Here is a 20,623-nt window from a genome sequence, read left to right on the forward strand (position 1 = left end):
AATGCATGCTAAAATAACAGTTTTCATCATATCTATCTGTAACTGTCCCTGACTGGTTTGCATAAATGCTGACTTTTCTTTGTAGTTATGTTCGTCGAGGTGAAAGTCATTGGTGGATGAAGGGCTCAACTCCTACCCAGATCTCTGAGATCATCATTAAACTTATTAAGGATATGGCAGCAGTGAGTTCTCATCCTCCTGATCATTATGTTACTGAAGTGCAGTAGAAATCTGATTAAAACAAGCAGCTTATTCTACTACATTAATAGCAGAAATACATTAGTGTTACTTTGCTTTACTTAAAGCTTCTGTTCAGTAGGTTAACCATTGTGATGTTTGTCTTTTTGGTCAGTGATAAATTTGTCCTTTGTGTAAACTGTTCATTTCAAGCTTCCCAATTAATTTACTTGAGAAATTGTTACATTAGTTTTCTAAGACTTTAAAACTTAAAAAATAAAATACACTTTTTGAGCCCTACAAATTAGCCTAAATCCAAAACCCTAATCAAAAATTAGGGCTCCCCAAAGTGAAAGTTTCTCATTCTCTTTAGCTGTCCTGGTTTTTTATAAAGCTTTTATTCTTTATTAATATTCTCCACCATTGTCTTTAGATGTTCTTTTCAGGGAGATCTGGGAAAATGGAGGAAAGGGAATTACTTCTCAGAGCACCTGGCTCTTACTGGTGGCTCCATAATGCTACTAGTTTCCTCACATTCCATTATATTTTCAAGCTAAGGGGAGCAAGATGCGGTAGAAAGTGGGCTCCTGAAAGGTTGAGTGGACAGCATTTTGGAGGAAGAGATGGAGGAATTGAACTGCCCTTTATAAGAGAGTTAATAGCATGTGGATGGGAAGCGAGAGAGGATATTCTGGGGAAATAGGAAGCTCTGTCTTTTTTCCCCAATAGCAAGGACATTTCCTCAGTCAGAGAAATGAACTTTCTCACTTCTCAACAAGTCTTCCTCAGGATGTTCATTGGATAAAAATATTTAGGAAAAATATTTAGGAACACCTAAGCTTTGTAATAGGTGTTTATATTCAGCAAAAATCAAGTCAGCTAATAAAAGTTATTGTACTTTGAATCCATTTATGTTCTTGGGTTCTAGTAATAATATTCATCTAAAATCAGTTAACATAGCTGTATAAATTTTGTGTTAAATAACAAGGCTTCATAATCAAAATTTCTCAAGCATAGTTACTTTAGTACTTCTATTAAGTTTTTATCTAAATGTAAGAGGAAATGCTATTGAGCTCTGTAGGAAGAGTTGAGAACCTTGTTTTTTATTTACAATCATTAAAATAGTGATTAAAAGCTGAATTTTTCAGAGTTGTGAAGGATTTTTATTTCAAAAGTATGCTGCTGATGTAAAGCTGCACTAACAGGGGCGCCTGGGTGGCTCAATCAGTTGCACATCCAACTCTTGGTTTCAGCATAGGATGGTAAGATCAAATCCCACTTGTTCGTCTCCCTCTGCTCCCCCCACTACTTGGGCGCACACACACTCTCTTTCTTTCTCTCTGTCTCTCAAATAAATAAATAAAATCTGATTTTTAAAAAGTTGCACTTACAAATCTTTCCTTTTTAATGAGAAATGTTATTTAAGAGAAGAGAATTTACTTTTATGATTATATGTTTCTGGTTGCTTATTAAATTATTCTCTCCTGCTCAATAGGGTCATCTGTCTGAAGCGTGGTCCCGAGTGACAAAAAATGCCATTGCAGAAACCATCATTGCCTTGACCAAGATGGAGGAAGAGTTTAGATCTCCAGTGAGATGTATTGCAACAACTAGGGTAGGAATTTATTTTCATTTGGTCTGTATGGTTGCAGTAATAGGTTTGAACAAACTTGAAATCGATAGATCAGTTTAATCCAATTTTTTATACCAAATATTGTATTTACCATAAAAGTGATAAAGGCTTTTTTTGAATTGTGAACTAAGTATAGTGGTTATAAACATTCACTATTATGTGTTCTTTATTCCTAGTTTTTGTAATTATTTAGGAAGCTAAGAATAAACTGGTTAGAGAAGGCTAAGTAAGTTACCTATGTTATCTTTCTAATATGTTTACTGTAGCTTACACAGTAAGTTTAGCATCAACATTATGGTTAGATAGACTGAAGGTCCATCAAAGACAAGGCCCTCCCTGACTCATTTTGGAATGGCCTAATTACTCTAAAGTGAAGCCTACCTACTAAATTTACAGACCTTACTTTTAAAAAAGCAAAAAGTGTATGCCCTGGGAGGGGTAGGACGGAATCTCTTAGCTAGCAAGTAGAATTACATTCTTCAGATGAGACGTCCATAGTAATTTTTGATCTACCAAATTTCATGTCTCATGTACTTCCAAAGGAGATTAGGGATTTCCTTGGAGCAGAATCAGTGTGGCAGCATTAGGAAGAAATAAACATTGGCAGAAATTGCTTGATTTCAAAGCTTGAATTCAAAGCTTGATCTCAAAGAAGAGAAACTGTATTTCTCTAGGGCAGAAAATACCACTTCATGTCATCCTGCTAGTGAGCGTGACATGTGAAGCCGTTACTCTGGCAGCAGAGCTTTAGCACCATACACGTGCTCCTTTCTTTCCTTCTACATTCCCCTTTCTCCTTGCACACTTTATTTTTGTTTCAGTTTTTCCTTTTTTCTATTTTTCCCTGTCACGCTCTTCATATGCAGTGACACTCATGCACTTCTTAAATAATTAACTTTTTCAGTAATAAAAAAATAATACCATTCTATGTAAAACTGAAGCTTACCCTTTGAGCCCCAGAAAGTTCTAAACTGTCTCTGAGGGCTGTTTTCCAAAGTCTGCTAGACATTTACTTATTTCTGATAGTCCTAGGTGTTTAGGAGCATACCGAGACTTTTGAGGAGCTGTTCTTACCCAGGAGAATTTAATATGTACCCACCTACTTATGGGATTGTGTAAAATTAAACAGAATTAAAGTTATTGCACCACCTTGCTTGGAACATAGCACCTCAGGCAGATGATGCTAGATATGCAAGAGGCGCCAGTACAGTAAATACCCAGTGTGTATATTCATTTAATAACCTATTGCTTACTTAGTAGACCAACAAAGGATAATTTTATATGTCAGGTAAAAACCAGAATGGTTTGTCACAGCAGCAGTTGGTAAATATTTGAGTGCCATTGGGTATACATGTATTTTCAAATTCAGCTCACATTTATTGAGCTGTTATCATGTGTCAGGCAGTCAGTGTTTTAGAAGTCTTTTTTAAAAATTCAGTACTCTGACAGCCTTTCCTTTTAACAGCTCTGGCTTGCTCTAGCCTCACTGTGTGTGCTAGATCAGGACCATGTAGATCGTCTCTCTTCAGGGAGATGGATGGGAAAGGATGGACAGCAAAAACAAATGGTAAGATCAGAATTGTTTTCTAAAAATGTTTCTTATTTTTCTTTATAAGTAAGCTCTAGCTTAGCTTTAAAAAAAAAAAAAACACTTGCAAGTCAAAATTCCACCATGAGCAGAAACTTGTGTCACATTGCCCAAGGTCATCTCACAAGTCTGTTTCACTTAGGGTCCTCTCTTTGTAGCCTCTTAGGGGCTTTAATTATATAAAAGAGCTTTCCTCTTCTTCTTTAAGTCATGTTCACATCATATCAAAATGTGTTTTTAGCCAAATCTCATTGTATCCCTAGATTTTACTCTAAATGTTATCGGTCATTTGGTAAAAAGGAAATAAAGCAGTAAGAGAGGCATCATGAAATACCATTTATTCACAAATACACAGTACTTAAAGTAGGTTTGATAAGTATCCCTAGGTGCACTGGAAGGGAAGACTTTATAAAGACCCTCTGAACATTTTCTCACTGATATTCAAGTGTCAAAATGAATCATTTATGCATTTAGGATACAGAATGTTAGAACATGGGGGGAAAAATTTCTTAAGTCATTAATCAAAGTATATGTTTATTTATTAATCATTGAACGTGCTCAGCACATTAATTATTGAATTAGAGGTTTTGAAGACTTCTTAAACTTAAGTACATTTGCCATAATTCTGTTTAATGTTCAGATTCTAAATTCCTAATAGACCTCTCAGAACAATAACATTATTGTTGTGAATAAATTACATTCAATTTGTATGAGTGTCTGGGATGTTCTTGTTAATGTAATGTGACATGTGGGAATGCCCTGTTTCAGCCTATGTGTGACAACCATGACGATGGAGAAACTGCAGCCATCATTTTATGCAACGTATGTGGAAATCTGTGCACTGACTGTGACAGATTCCTTCATCTTCATCGGCGAACCAAGACTCATCAGAGACAGGTGACAGCTTCTCTCTGTGCACACAGAGCAGTATCTGGAGCACTGGATGCGTTCAGTAAATTATGAAATAAATATGGGAAGGAGGTTTGGTGTGATGGGAAGGGACTGATGCAAAGGGACTTTGCAGTCAGAGCCTCAGTGAAGTTGCCAGCTGCCTCACTTACTGCTGTGTAAATCAAGACAGTCAGCTAACCTCTCTGAGACTTAGTTTCCACGTTTATAAAAATGGGGCTGTTGTCAAGATTCAGGACAAGATTGGAAATATCTGAAAATTAGAGTGCTTAGTAAATAAAAGCCATTATTACTACCAAGTAATTAAATTTGATACTTCCTCCTTCACAGTGAGAAATAAAATATGTTTCCCTTTAATGAAACAATAGGTCTTCAAAGAAGAAGAAGAAGCTATCAAGGTTGACCTTCATGAAGGTTGCGGTAGAACAAAACTGTTCTGGTTGATGGCACTAGCAGATTCTAAAACAATGAAGGCAATGGTGGAATTCCGAGAACACACAGGTAGCAGAGGATTTAAGGTTGAACCATGCCTACTGCTTAGGATTTAACTAGATGTTACTTACTTACTATGAATTATTTAATACTGATTATTTTGAGTATATTCTGATAACTATGACATCATTGCTCACTGTCTGTATTATTATATTTAGTGGACCATGTTCTATAGTAGGGTATTAGACAACAGGTCAGGAAACCTAGTTTGTCATTCACTAGCTATGTTACCATAAGCAGGTCATTTTACCTCCAAAACATGTGATTTTTCTTTTTTTTTTTTCCTGATGTAGATCTTATTATACTCTCAGCTTAAAGTTACCCTAAATCTTACAAATTCTTAATTTTCAGCACCTCTATAGTCTGCCATTTGTCTGACTGACACAAATTTGTGATGTTGAAGTTAAGTGCAAATCTGAACAAATTTAATTCTATAATAGGGGTATTCTTCATGCTTCAAGAGCATGGTCTTTTTTTTCTCATTTCTTCCTATAATCTATCAGAGCCATATATTACATTAATAAATATTCGAATGTTGAAACATCTTTGTATTCGTGAATTAAACTACCCTTTTAAAAAATCTATTTTTCCTGTAAATATTGCTGAATTCTGTGTATTGTATTTAGAAATTTTCCATCTGAGTTTTAAAATTAGCTTGGTCTGAATTTTTCCAATCTTCCTGTTCTTTTTTCTAATGTTCTGTTCTTGTTTTATGGATTGTGTTCTTTCTTTGTTTCAAACATTTAATTAATTTTCTTTTCATATTATTCTGTCAATTTTAGTTCCTTGGATGGGAATTCTTCTGTTTTTCAAATTTTATATTATCTAATGATAGGTTTTCTTCTATGCCTTATAATTTTGTCATTGTAGAAATTCTTAAAGATTTACCTTCAATGTATTCTTATTTAATTTTTATTATATTTTGTCTGGAACTACGCTTTTGGAGCTGGGGGTTTGCCATATCTTCTCAACCTACTATCTGTTTGGCTTCAGATAGGTCTCTAGTTTCTTGTCCCTTTTTTGTTACTAGTTACTTTATAATTAGGACAGCTTACAGCCCTTCCACTGTAAAACTGCCAGGCTGATTTCCCAGGAATAGTAACAGATACAAACCTGATTTTCCTGTTGTTGTGTTGTTGTTTTTAATTAGTTGTATTAAAATATGTAGAAAACATATTCTTAAGGAGGATTTTTTTCATTTTCTTCTTGAACCTAGGCAAACCCACCACAAGTAGCTCAGAAGCATGCCGCTTCTGTGGTTCCAGGAGTGGAACAGAGTTATCTGCTGTTGGCAGTGTTTGTTCTGATGCAGATTGCCAAGTGAGTATATGGTTAGACAGTCAAGCTATCCCAGTATGGAATAGCATGTATTCCCTGGTGACAGATTTACTTCATATAAATAAGAGGTAGAGCTCAGCATCACTTCAGTTTTCTAAATTAATATATTCCACATGTCAAGAATTAAATGCTCTATTAGAGCTAGAAAATGAGTCAGATAAGTTTCTCAAACTCAAACTAGACGGTGTGTATTTATCAGCTACCACCATAATAAATATTTAATGTTTGCTTTTATGCTAGAAATAGGTAAAAATCTATGGACTGCATTTCCTTTGCCTCTTACATACTTTATTCACTTATTTCCCTATAATAAACTTCCAATATTTGAGAGTTCTTTAGTCCTGAACATCCATTCACGTACTCCATGCTCTCCAGATATTTTCAGTTCCTCAATTCAGTTAACAAAAACTTGAGTAGGGCCCTGCTAGTGAAAGATACGTGTATGCTTTTTGTACCCATTTTGGGGAGGGGGTAGGTGGTGATTGGGAGATTGTATTTCAGGAATTTCTTTTGCTTCATGACTATGCACAGAAATAAATAGATTAAAATTGTATTTCACTTTTTATCAGCATTCCCTTTGTGAATTTTTTAAATCACATTAAAAGAAAAATTACACACTGAAAAAATGTAAATTAAAATTTTAAAATTACACACTGAAAAAATATAAATTAAAATTTTTTAATTACACACTAAAAAAATTTGCTAATGATCCTTAAGTTATATTCAAATAAAGAATAAAAATAGCTTTATTGTTACCTTAAATAACCTTAACGTGTATTTCCAGTGGGAAATATCTTGGAAAATTAATATAATGGATATAATTACCAGGCTGTGTGCCTTTTTCAATATTTTATATGCCATTATAATTTATCTTTAATAGGAATATGCTAAGATAGCCTGTAGTAAGACGCATCCCTGTGGCCATCCATGCGGAGGTGTCAAAAATGAAGAGCACTGTCTGCCCTGTCTACACGGCTGTGATAAAAGTGCTACGACGCTGAAGCAAGATGCTGATGACATGTGCATGATCTGTTTCACTGAGGCGCTCTCAGCAGCACCAGCCATTCAGGTTGTCTCAGCTCTTAAAGTATTAAATGTTTCTAGAATTTAACGTGGGAAGGATAAATATATCTGTTAAGTAAACAGATCCCTGAACTTTTTACATCATTGAGAGAAAATGTGCCACTAGCATCTCCCAGTTTGTTGAAGAGCAAATTCCATCTTTTTATGTTCTGTTTCCATTTTGTGTGTTCAGCTTTCATTTGTTATTTGTGTGAGCCTATATAATCAATAGAATGTATAAAATGTTCATAAGAGAGGGAAAAACAATTAGTTTTTCTAATAACTGCTCTCTTCTTAATTTCCAAAACCCAGAATGGTAGCATTATGTAATTGATGTATACATAGTGATACATGCCTCTAATGCCTCTATATGTAACATGTATGCATACTTCTATAATATTAGTAATATTATTGGAGTTACTATTTGCTAAATATGTTTTTTTTTAATTTGACCCCTTATTTATATTTTCAGTTCTTAGGATTACAAGATAAATGAATATTCTCAAAAAATATTAAATCTTTAAATCAGTAGTTCCTTCTTTCTATAAGATACAAAAGGGAATAATTTTAAATTAAAAAAAAAATTTTCCTAACCTGGTTTATTCTTTATAAAGTGGCATTAATATGCAAGTGGTAATGAATTGGAAGAAGCTAAAGACCTAGTTAATATAGGTCTTTAATAAAGATCTATAATAAAGACCTGATTAATATTTCACAAATAACATACAAGTACTGAACTTTTATTGTCCTAAACTTGATTTTTCTCTGACCTGCTTCAATTATCACCTTCACTGAATTATCTGCCAGTTATTCAAGTGTTTATTATTATCACATTTGCTTATATCCTTCTCTTTTTTTAATTTAAGCTGGACTGTAGTCACATATTCCATTTACAGTGCTGCCGACGAGTTTTGGAAAACAGATGGCTTGGTCCAAGGATAACATTTGGATTTATATCTTGTCCCATTTGCAAGGTATGGAATGAGAAATTATCTACCTTCTGTTTTTATCTTTATCTTCACCTTTCAAAATAAATATGTCAGCATCTCTTGGTGACCTTCCCAGTTTACTTTTTAAACTCCCAGCCCCCACCAATTTCTGCTCTTCTCATCCAGGTGATGCCAAAGAATATTGTAAGATCCCTCTATCTGTTATAATATATTTCAGAACAGTAAGTGTCAATTAAAAGCTGATTAAATGGAATTAAACATATTGTATCAGAAAATTCATTTAGATATTGTCATCTTTAAAGGGTGTTCGTCATCACTTTCAGACCCTTCAGAGTTTAGATCATGTGACATGACAACAGATGACTACCAAAATGAATGAGCCTGTAGTGCTTGTGGGCTCTGATACCTGCCATTAAAGATGAAGTCTGGGCTTTCATCTTCATGAAAGACTCTTTTAGAATCTTAGGTAAAATAAGGAGAAAATTGTTGACATTTTGACACATCTCTTTAAAGATAATCAAAGTAGCAATTTGTTTTGGCAAGCTAGTGATGATTAACTTAAAAAAAACCTTTAAGAATGTGATTAACAATGGCTTCTCTATTAATTATCCATTCCTTTTTGTTCTATTAAGTTCTCCCTATTTCCTTCAGATATGCAGACTGGTATAAAGGGTATAACATGGAAAGACTTAGCACAATCATTGCTTAGTTAAACTGAGGAACAATCAAAAAGATTGTAGTAATTTGACCTCTCTTCTCATATGATGCCACAATGAAAAGTCGCATTTAGGAAATGATATGTGGTGTGATAGAGAAAATACTACCTCCTCATTTCTGTACCTGGCATTCAACCCTACCCAAGGAACCAGACAGAACACACACACAAGAGGGAGTATGTCTTATTTGTGGCAACAAGGCAACCTTTTATTCCCAGAAGAGCTAAGGCAGCAGGAGCTACATTGCAGACTCAGGAAATATAAAGCTAATAAAACAGAATTTCATGTTTTATGTTCTATTTGCTTCTGTTGTCCCTGATCTTGGAAAAATGAGGGCTTGAGAGGATTTCACAGGATTATTTCTAAATGGCATTTTATTTAGAAAACTTATTCACTCTCTGGTTATCTCCTAGCACAGTACTTGGTTCTTCGGTACACACTTAAGTATTTGTTGAATTCAAAGATAAATGATTCTATTAAATAATGTTTATTTTTAAATTTCAGAACAAAATAAATCATATAGTATTAAAAGACCTGCTTGATCCAATAAAAGAACTCTATGAGGATGTCAGAAGAAAAGCCTTAATGAGACTGGAATACGAAGGTCTGCATAAGAGTGAAGCTATCACAACTCCTGGTGTGAGATTTTATAATGACCCAGCCGGCTATGCCATGAATAGATATGCATATTATGTCTGCTACAAATGCAGAAAGGTATGCTATAAATTATACTAGGAATTTTTAAAAACTAGAGATCACCTTTGTGATTAAGAATTGAATTGTATAATATCTAATTCTTACATCTTAAGTCTGAGGTTAAAAATCAGAAAGCTTGATACTATGAAGTTGAATTTTTTTATTTAATTTATTTTGGGATTTTTTTTAACCTATACAGACTTATTTCCAAAGCATGTGATATTTCTGTACACAAGCTAACTTCACATCATTAATCTCCTGTTTGCCAAATCCATTTGGTTCTTAAATAAATGTCTCCTATTTGACTCTTTTCACCATTTCCTCATTAAAATTACTTAGCTTCCAGAACAATACTCTTGATATCTTCTTTCTTTCTGGTTATTTATCTGTAACTCCTTTATAGGGTTCCTTTCCATTCACCTCCTCCTTAGTTTCTTAGCACTGTATTCTTGCCTCATAATAACCTACTCAACTTTGCTGAGCTCTTGTATATCTGCCTTTGCCAAACCATTCCGAACTTCCAAAATTTTTGAGATTTATAAACAAATATTTAACTGCTTACTGGACATTTGAATTTCTCACATATGCTTCTAAGTCCATGTGAGGAGTATTACATTATCAACTTTGACTCTCTCATTCTCCAGTCTTTATTTACAAAGTCTTGTCAACTCTGTCTCTAAATCTCTCTGAGTTCTTTTTTCCTGTTACATCTTCAGCAACCCTAATCATTTTCTTTGGTAATTATAACAGCCTTCTTACTGAGCCCCTAGTGTGGAGCTCCTGGAGCTTCCATTCCATCCTTTACACTTACATCACTACTAGGAGATTAATATTTCTAAACCTCAGATCTAATGTGTAATTTTCCTGCTAATGATCCTGTATAGCCCTGTCCACATCTCCAGTCTCATTTCCCAAAATGCTACTATTTGCACCCCATGCTACAAAATACCAAACAGTTTACAATTCCCCAAACTCAGCCAGGTTTACTCACTCACTACTGACTCCTCCATGCCATTGCATAGGCCATTCCTCTTCATGGAATGCTTTTCCTACTCCTCCTCTACATTTTACTCTCAACTGACACTCACCCAGACTCACATGCTTGTATGCATAGCCAAATCTGTCTAACCACACTTCCATTTTACCTCCTCTGTAATTTGCCCACACCTGTGCTCCACTACCACATGATTTTGATATATTGCATGCCTTCTTTGTAGCACTCCTTATTTTGCATTATGATTACTGATTGACTTGTCTCTGCACCACTTGATAAGTTCCATGAGAACAGTGTTTTTTTATTTCTCTTTCTCCAGTACTTGGCACTTATTAGACACTAAGTTAATTATAGAGTGAATAAATGAGTAAAGGAATCTGTAAATGAAGAGTTCATCATCTCCCAATGTAACAAAAAGAAAATACAGCTAATGAATGGAAGGCAGAATAGGGCTGAGTGAAGTAAGTCAATCGGAGAAGGACAAACATTATATGTTCTCATTCATTTGGGGAATATAAGGGAAGGGAGAAGAAATGTGTGGGAAATATCAGAAAGGGAGACAGAATATAAAGTCCTAACTCTGGGAAATGAACTAGGGGTGGTGGAAGGGGAGGAGGGTGGGGGGGTGGGGGTGAATGGGTGATGGGCACTGAGGGGGGCACTTGACGGGATGAGCACTGGGTGTTATTCTGTATGTTGGTAAATTGAACACCAATAAAAATAAATTTATTATAAAAAAATAAAAATAAAATACAATGTAAAAAAAATTCTTTACAAACAAGTATGTAATTTTTCTGTATTTGAAACAATACAAAGTTATTTCACTTTGACATTCTTGTAGGTCATCTTCTGAACTTTATCCTAATGGCCTTTGGGTTTGTTTATAAGATAAAGACCTTTATTTTTAAAAGTCATTTTGAAATAAAATACTGAAAATCTGACATAAAAAAAAAAAAGGAAGGCAGAATAGGTAGATGATAGCCAGAAAGGCAGTTAAGTATACATACATCCAAGGCAAGACTAATAGGGCCAAATACAATTTGTGGAACTTGTATTGTTACAAAATAACAAAATATTATTTCTGTGTGTTATGTGCTAAAAACATCATAAACGAATAGTGTGTTACCACAGGGATGACAGTCCGATGTCTAGGAAGCAAGCAGGGAATCTTAGAAAATGAAAAAACTGGAATAAACAGTAGACCTCAGGACAAATAAAATACTTCTGAGGCCAGATTTAGCTGGTAGACAATCATTATAACCTCTGTATCAATGAAACCTGTCTTTTGACCTGTTTTTCTGTTACAGATAGTAAATTTATATTGACTCATCTTGTTTATCCTCAAGTATGGATATAGCTTTTTGGCTATGGGACGTGTTGTACATGCAGACTGCCCCAATTATAATTGGCCTCATTTATTTTCTGCCTAGAGCAAATACAGATAAACCAGTCGCCAAGATAATTTCACCTATTCAAATGTGTATATTGGATACTGCTGAGTTCCTACATATAATATAGCCTTATAAGTATGAGCAGTCTTCTGAGTGGAATTGCCAAATTTCCCTTACTTTTATTTTTTTTTAAAGTAATCTTTATGCCCAACGTGGGGCTTGAACTCACAACCTCAAGATTAAGAGTTACATGCTCTACTGATTAAGCCAGACAGACATCCCTTCCCTTTCCTTTTTAAAAATTTTTGTATGATCAAAATTGATTTTTTTCTATCCCATTAGCCCAGGATTCTAATTATGTACTAATGTTTATTTTAGGCATATTTTTGTACTATAATATTAAAATTTGGAAATTTCTTAAGCATATTTATCAAAGCAGTTAGAAGGAAACATTTAATACTTGAAAATGAGAAAAATTACTCAAAATTTACCCTGAAAAAGCAGTGTCGTATCATTACTTAATGTCTTATTCTTGACATTTACTTGGAATATTTATTATACATTCTTTCATTATTTTAACAATACAATGTTTGAAATTCCTATGGTAAGGATGAGTTTATTCCAGAATTGAAGCAGATTTATGTCATACTCTGATCCACGTGGCATGCAAAGGAATGTCTTAAATATAATCGTATTTTTTAAGACCTCTGGATCTTACTTTCACTATGCTCATACTGTATGTCCCATAGCAAGGCTTTCTTTTTTCCTGCCGTAATCTAATTGTGTTCTCTGCACAGGCATATTTTGGTGGCGAAGCTCGCTGTGATGCTGAGGCTGGACAAGGAGATGATTATGACCCCAGGGAGCTCATTTGTGGTGCCTGTTCTGATGTGTCCAGGGCTCAGGTGGGCAGAACATTTTATTAAAAAGGACAGCTTAGAAATGTTAAACCTCTAATTTTTTTTCAAAAATAATAATATAACTAATATGGTGGAAATAGTATAGAACGTTTTTTGCCCAGTGCTTTCAGATGTTTATGTAGCAGGGTATAATTTTCCAAATTAATTCATAGATATTATTCTCTTGGATGTTATTTGCATTTTATAATTTTGTCCTCCATAAAATGGTCAACAAGTAATAAATGTTCTTATTTTATTTCTTAAACCTGCAGTCACACTTTTAGATTTATCTCACTTTAGTGAAAGCTTCACAGTACAGCTGTGAGATTGATAGATGAAATATTAACTATCAATTTGGTTGACCAGGAACAATTCACCAGGAAATTAAGTGTCTTCTTTATTAAATCAGATTGATTTTTGATGGATCTGAGATGAAAATTTGGGGCTTTCTCTACACCTTTTGGGCAAAGCCACACATTTATTCATTAATTTTTTTAATATTTATGTCATTTTTTCAGTCAGTTTTGAGAGCTGTCTATCTATACTCGCAAAATATGAATCACTGATATATGTGTATATATATATATATGACTATTTTAAGTGTAATTGAAATAGGCTCACTATAATCTTGTGTCTTTGTATTTTCTTTTGCTATAGATGTGTCCAAAACATGGCACAGACTTTTTGGAATATAAATGTCGCTATTGCTGTTCAGTGGCCGTCTTTTTCTGTTTTGGAACAACACATTTTTGTAATGCTTGTCATGATGATTTTCAAAGAATGACTAGCATTCCCAAGGAAGAACTACCACACTGTCCTGCAGGTATGCTCTTAATATTTTTAAACATGATTGTGATGTATATACTTTCTAGTTTAATTTAATGATCACATGAGTTCTCTGTTCCAAGTAGCAGAAATCTGGTTCAAACTAGTCTAAAGAATCAGAGGGAATTGCTTGGTTCTTATAAGCTTCTGACATCCTGAGTGAAGTGTAAAGATCACCATAGTGATGAGGGGTTAGGAGTTGTAGTGGAGACAGTTGCCTGGGGAAGGAAAAGGAAGTCAGCTAAAGATTAGTAAAAGATGCACTGTTTGGCACTAAAGGGCCATGTGAAGTTTGAAGTTACAAATTGATAATAGAACCATTTTAAGGATTTAGTGGGGTTTTGTTTTTGAGAAGCCTGGAACCAGCACCATAAAATGGACAAGTGATTTGATCTAGAATGGTTGGGAACTAGCAGTGTAGTGAGCATCAGAAAGTCAAGGATTTGAGCCACTAGAATACAGGAGAAATGATTATGTATGGAGGTCAGGCTGAGAAAAATAAGAATATGAAACCAAAAAGAAACTGAAAGATTGGGAGAGATCAGGAGGCTGGTGGTCCCAGCCCTGAGGTGGGAAGGGAGGGAGGTGGAAGGTGAGGTAAACATGACCATAGAAGAGAATTTTACATGAGATAGATCTGAAATTGGTGAAAATACATAGAAGAGTACTTACAGCACAATATATAATTTTGTAAAAGCTGGGAAACATATTCTTATCCACTGTTGTATCAGAGTGCAGATGCCAGAACCCAATAGAAAAAGCCATTTGATGGTGCCTCTCAAAATTTCAAACACATCTACCCTTCAACAATCCCATATCTAGGGATATACCTACATATATGAATTAAATAGAAAAGGAAAATATGAGGCTATTGCTTGTAATAATAAAAATTTGTAAACAATCCAAGCATCTAGTAGGAGGGTGGTTAAACACTAAGTACTATGCACCATCAAAAAAAGAAAATGATGATGAGGATGGAGTTTCTGTGTACTGATCTGGAAAGATGTAGAGGAGACTATTACATGAAAAATCAAGTTATGGAACAGGGTATACAGTATGCGATCTTGTAAGGAAGGGGGAAATGAAAATATATGCTCCCATTTGTTTATATGTGCCTTAAAAACACTGGAACAATACAGTAGAAATTAATAAAATTAGTTAACTATTGGGAAAACCAGAAAGATGGGTAGAAATGGGGGAAAGGTGACTTATATACAGATTTTTTTTTTGAAAGAAAGAGAATAGATTTTTTTTTTCGTATGGATACTTCTGCCATTCGTTCATGTCAAAAAGAAATTGTTATACTCTTCCTCCTCTCAAAACTTTTTTTTTTTAAGTAGATGTAGTAGGCTTTGAAAGAAGCAAGATCAGAATAATGTGCAGCTAGGTGTTTAGAATAATGGCCAAAGAATAAAGATGTGAAGCCTAATAGCAGGAGGAGGGTGGTCAGCTGGAGGTGAGCAAATGAAGAGAGTGAGATGGGGGCAGCATCTGGATCAGGTAGCTTCAAGGGAGACAGACTTTCCTGATAAAAGCTGTAAGTCAGTGATCTGGAAGTAAATGGGAACCAGGAGAGTCAGTCTTGCTTCCTGGTTCCCATTTACATTGTGTCCTCTTACGACATAGAGGAGTGCAGGAGATAAGCAGCTTCTAGCTGAGAAAGTCATCAAGGAGGCAAGCTGTGTCGTCAGGGAAAATCCATATTTTACTTAATAAAAGAAAGTTTCTTCTGTGTGCAGAAACAAAGACAACAACCCAACACTAAAAGTAATCAGGAGGTTAGCTAGTAGTAAAACAAGTATTGTGGAGAACACAGCAGTGGAGTCATTGCTGAGAGGCTCCTGCAAAGGCAAGGCCTCCCTTCGCTCATTTACACGATCACCCAGGTCAGCCCAACAGAGGGACCTCACCCTGGAAACAGTCAACCAGAGGAATGAGGCAGGAAAGGATTTCGACAGCAGAAGGAAGGAACTGACATCGATCCCGGGCATTTTCACATGTATTTTCTTACCTAAGTTTTTACAACTACAAGGTAGATGGTGTTACCCCACCTTCACAGATGGGAAGTTAAGGCCTCAAGAGGTTCAGTATCTGTTCTAAGATTATAACACTCAGACCAAGTCGTGCCCTCCCAGCCTCTCACTTTCCTCTAATTCATCCATTCCTTTGGAGAACTGGAATAGAATTAAAGCAGACCCCACAGTGAAATCAGCAGGGGAGACAGCCATGCATTTTACTTAGAAGGACAGAAGGAGTGATTCTCTAACCATTGTCAACTCATTAATTCCAATTTTTAATATATAGATGAGGACAAGAGTCCAAATTAAGAAATTAAAGTAGAAAAAAAAAAAAAAAAAAAAGAAATTAAAGTAGATAATTCCTCTATTACTTTCTAAAATATTTGCTGACTGCCTTCTGTCCTGCCAGGATATTTAACCTTTACAGCTCCCTGTGAGTTAAATATTGCTGTGCCTATTTTAAAGATGAGGGAATCAAAGATTGTTAACTTTGCCTCAGTTTTCTTATCTGCAAAATGGGGAGAATAGTTCCTGCCTCTGACTGAGAGAAGATTAAGTTGAAATACTAGAACAGTGGCCGCAGTAGTAAGCATACAAACGTCTGCAGGTGTGTTTCGTTTTTACTTTTACTATCATTATTTTTCATCACCATGATTAGATTATGAACTCCAAGTTAGGGGCCGTGTACTATTCATTTTTACCTCCCAACAAAGCAAATATTTGTTGAATAAGTGACCCTTTGTTTTCTCCCAGAAAAAAACAAGACTGCAATTTGCAGGAGCCATTGTCGATGGTGTCATGCACTTGAGTTAGAGCTTTAGATCTGCCATCCAATGTCCCTCCTCCTGACAACTCTCCCCCACCCACCAGGGGGCAGACAGAAGATCAGTGTACAGTGTGATATGGAGTGGGAAGTGTTATTATACTAATATACTTTATAATTTATAACTGGAATAATTACCTCTCTGAGTTTTAACTGCTGCCGTTGTGTCTGCTAGCTGAAACAAGCAGTTGACTTCTCCTTCTGAGATGATCTGTTCTCTGATGCTTGCCCTCATGCCTTGGTCTTATGCTTCTGTGGAGCTTAATTTTTATTCCTCTATATGAGGTTACTGTTTGTTATTGTTCAGTAGTAGTAAAACAACTTTTACTGAGTATATGTACTGTGCCATGCTAAGAGCTTCATAAACACTAGCCTTTTATCCCTCCTGTTTTCCTATTTTTACATCACAGAAGTTTTTAAACGTAGGGTCACCTGGGTGGCTGAGTGGTTGAGTGTCACCTTGGCTCAGGTCATGATCCTGGGATCCCGGGATCAAGTCCCATGTCAGGCTCCCCACAGGGAGCCCTGTTTCTCCCTGTGCCTATGTCTCTGCCTCTCTCTCTGTGTCTCTCATGAATAAATAAATACAATCTTAAAGAGTTTTTAATCCTAAAAAAGAGAAGATCTCATTTGACATTGATCTGGATAAGCTCATTCTATTCAATCTCCTACATTTCTCTTAAACAGAGTAAAATTTACATTTATTGTTTTGGTTGCTAGCTGCAGGAAACTAATGCATACTTTATTCCTTCCTCTGCTGTTAGGAACTCTGCATTCAAGTATAAGCCCAGCCAGTATTCCCTACACAATAAAGCTCTTCCTTTATAAAGGAGCTAAAAATCCTCGTTAAATGATAAGAAACACATGACATGAAGCATATTAATGTAACAGGTCTTTTTTAAAAGAGAAAAAGTAGTTTTTAATACATTTCTTAATTCTTATTTTGTCTATTTTTTATTTAAATTCAATTAATTAACATATACCACATTATTAGTTTCAGAAGTAAAGTTCAGTGATTCATCATTCTTATATAATACCCAGTGCTCATTACATCACATGCCCTCCTTAATATCCATTGTTGAGCCTCATCTATTTGATTATTAAGTTTATATCTTCCCTGGAGTTCTTCTTTCAGATTGTTAAATTTTATACTATTTTACCATTCATATATTTAAGCTGATTTTCATTTTTCTATTAATCTCCCTTCAGATACTTTTAAAAATAAGTCTCTAATAAATCAGTCTTCCCATTCATCAGTGTATGCTGTTTCTTCATAGAAGATAGAAGGGTAACATGGCTTATTTACATTTTAATTTGTTTTTACTTGGAGAAAAACATTCTACAGAAGTCTCCATATTCTCTCATCCAGAATAACTTTCTGTTCAACTGAACTGACAGATTTTCCTGACCATTTTTGTTCATTGCTCTTTACCTTAAAATGATATATCTAATGCTCAACATCATCATCATCAGGGAAATGCAAATCAAAACCACAATGAGGTATCACCTCTCACCAGTCAGGATGGCTAGAATCAAAAAAACAAGAAATAATAAAGGTTGGCAAGGATGTAGACTAAAAGGAACACTCGTACAGTATTGGTGGGAATGCAGACTGGTGTAACCACTGTGGAAAACAATATAGAAGGTTCTCAAAAAATTAAGAATAGAAATACCAGGGGCGTCCGGGTGGCTCAGTCAGTTAAGTCTCTGACTCTTGATCTCAGCTCAGGTCTTGATCTCAGGTCTTGATCTCAAGATTCAAGTCGCATGTTAGACTCCATGCTGGGTATAGAGCTTACTAAAAAACTAATAAAAATGGAAATACTGTATTATCCAGTAATACCACTAATGGGTATTTACCCAAAGGAAATGAAAACATTAATTCAAAAAGATATATGCACCCCTGTGTTTATTGTAGCATTATTTACAATAGCCAAGGTATGGAAGCAACCCAAGTGTCCCATCAGTAAATGAATGAATAAGGAAGATATGGTGAATACACGCACACAGTGGAATATTATACAGCCACAAAAAGTGAGATCTTGCCATTTATGATAACATGGATGGACCTAGAGGGTATTATGCTAAGTGAATGAAGTCCGAGAAAAAAAGAATTCTGTATGATTGTTTATACATATGTAGAATCTAAAACTTATATGTAGAATCTAAAACACTTATATGTAGAATCTAAAAACAAAACAAAAAGCAAAAACAGACACGTAAATACTGAGAACAAACTGATAGTTCAGGATAGGGGGCACAAAATGGATGAAGGGGGCGTGGGAGGTTCAAGCTTCTAGTTCTGGAAGGAATAAGTCACCACAGTGAAAGGTACAGCATAGAGAATAGAGTTATTGGAATAGCTTTGTGTGGTGACAGATGGTAGCCACACTTCTGGCGAGCATAGCATAATGTGTAGATTTTGTGGAATCTGAAACTGATGCAGCATTGTATGTCAGCTGTACTTCAGTTAAAAAAAAATTAAACTTTCAGGATGATGTATCTCATTCATTAATAGAATAAGATCTGTTGGTCACAGGACAGAATGTGGTAGGTAAGGGATTCTGTCCCTTATATATATCTGGTTATATATACCTGGTATGTTGAATTTTTTATGGTGAACATTTTTACTTTTATAATTAGAAAAAATAACTATTAAATTTTATATTTGTGTCATCTTTCTTTGAATAACGTATTGGTGATTTATATTTACATTAGGTTTGTGTGTGTGTATGTATTTCTTTTAATTATATTCTTTTGCATCTTTCAAAATTATACAGGTCCCAAAGGAAAACAATTAGAAGGAACTGAATGTCCCCTCCATGTTGTTCATCCACCCACTGGGGAAGAATTTGCTCTGGGTTGTGGAGTGTGCAGAAATGCTCACACTTTTTAGAACATTCAGATTCCTTTGTCTACAGAGAAAAAATTGCCTTCGTCCCCCAAGTGGATGTGGTAAAGTTAAACTCTGCTCAGGATAAGGACGGGACCATTTTTACATCCCATGAAAATGAACCATTCACAGTGCAAGAAGGATGCCAAATACCATGTACATAATTCTTGCTATGGAAAGTTTCCCCATTATTTTGGTTTATCTTCTTTTGAACCAAGACATCAAATTTGTGAGGTGTTTGCATGTGGCCATTACCGTCATTGGCCTGTGAAACATTGAACATTTATAGATAATTGATATAAAAGAATTGCCATGCCCATGGACTAAGAATGATGCTGGCTTTCAAGCAAAAAAGAAAAAAAATAATCATTGTTTATTGTATACTGCCTTTTTGTAATCCTGTATAATTGCATCACGGGTGAGGAGGAAAAGAGGAATATTCTGGTTTATTTCCTAGACTGTTATTTAAAAAAAAATTGTGTTAGGACTGGCATATAAATGTAATAAGTATCACACTGTATATAAAGATATCAATGTTTGTCCTGTATAAGAATTACTAAATTACAAATGCAGTTTCATTTAAACTTCTAGGTTAAGTTGAGCCTGAAATTTTAATGAAGTGCAATACTGAGTGTGCCTCATTATCTTGCAGCTGTAAACAATATTGGAATGTACATGTCAATAAACCACTGTACATTTTTATACAGTGATAAAGTCTAACAACTGTGTGAGGTATTGCTTCAGAAACAATTTAAATACCTTTAAGATTTAAAAATCCGGGGATCCCTAGGTGGCGCAGCGGTTTGGCTCCTGCCTTTGGCCCAGGGCGCAGTCCTGGAGACCCGGGATCGAGTCCCATGTCGGGCTCCCGGTGCATGGAGCCTGCTTCTCCCTCTGCCTGTGTCTCTGCCTCCCTCCCTCTCTCTCTCTCTCTCTCTCTCTCTCTGTGTAACTATCATAAATAAATAAAATTAAAAAAAAAAAGATCTAAAAATCCATCCAATTTTCCATAAAGAAATTCACTAATACAGCACAATAATAACTTTCCTAACTCTTAGGGAAAAGAAGAGTAGTGATGAAGTACATTTTGGAATCTTAGTTAAACAATGGAAAGAACATATGAATATGTGTGTAAATAAACAGATATATGCCAAAGACAGACAAAAAGCATTTAGGAAACTGAACAAACCCCCATCTTACTAACCAGCACCTTTTTGAA

At 35.2% G+C, this 20,623-nt stretch overlaps 1 protein-coding gene across 16 annotated transcripts in view; it reads left to right on the forward strand.

The window, feature by feature from the left end:
- The window catches only part of MYCBP2 (MYC binding protein 2), a 259,127-nt gene extending 239,000 nt beyond the window's left edge, over window positions 1–20,127 (forward strand). For all 16 annotated transcript variants that reach the window (XM_072782680.1, XM_072782681.1, XM_072782690.1 and 13 more), the window contains 12 exons: window positions 86–182; window positions 1,673–1,792; window positions 3,276–3,377; window positions 4,167–4,295; window positions 4,676–4,808; window positions 6,016–6,119; window positions 7,018–7,206; window positions 8,066–8,173; window positions 9,370–9,579; window positions 12,744–12,851; window positions 13,503–13,668; window positions 19,292–20,127. In XM_072782680.1, the coding sequence (XP_072638781.1) occupies window positions 86–182; window positions 1,673–1,792; window positions 3,276–3,377; window positions 4,167–4,295; window positions 4,676–4,808; window positions 6,016–6,119; window positions 7,018–7,206; window positions 8,066–8,173; window positions 9,370–9,579; window positions 12,744–12,851; window positions 13,503–13,668; window positions 19,292–19,407 (1,582 nt within the window). In that variant the 3' untranslated portion in view covers window positions 19,408–20,127. The remainder of the gene's footprint in view (window positions 1–85; window positions 183–1,672; window positions 1,793–3,275; window positions 3,378–4,166; window positions 4,296–4,675; window positions 4,809–6,015; window positions 6,120–7,017; window positions 7,207–8,065; window positions 8,174–9,369; window positions 9,580–12,743; window positions 12,852–13,502; window positions 13,669–19,291) is intronic.
- Window positions 20,128–20,623: the final 496 nt, after the last annotated feature.

The sequence above is a fragment of the Canis lupus genome, chromosome 17 (genome assembly GCF_048164855.1).
Source record: "Canis lupus baileyi chromosome 17, mCanLup2.hap1, whole genome shotgun sequence".
NCBI classification, from domain to species: domain Eukaryota; kingdom Metazoa; phylum Chordata; class Mammalia; order Carnivora; family Canidae; genus Canis; species Canis lupus.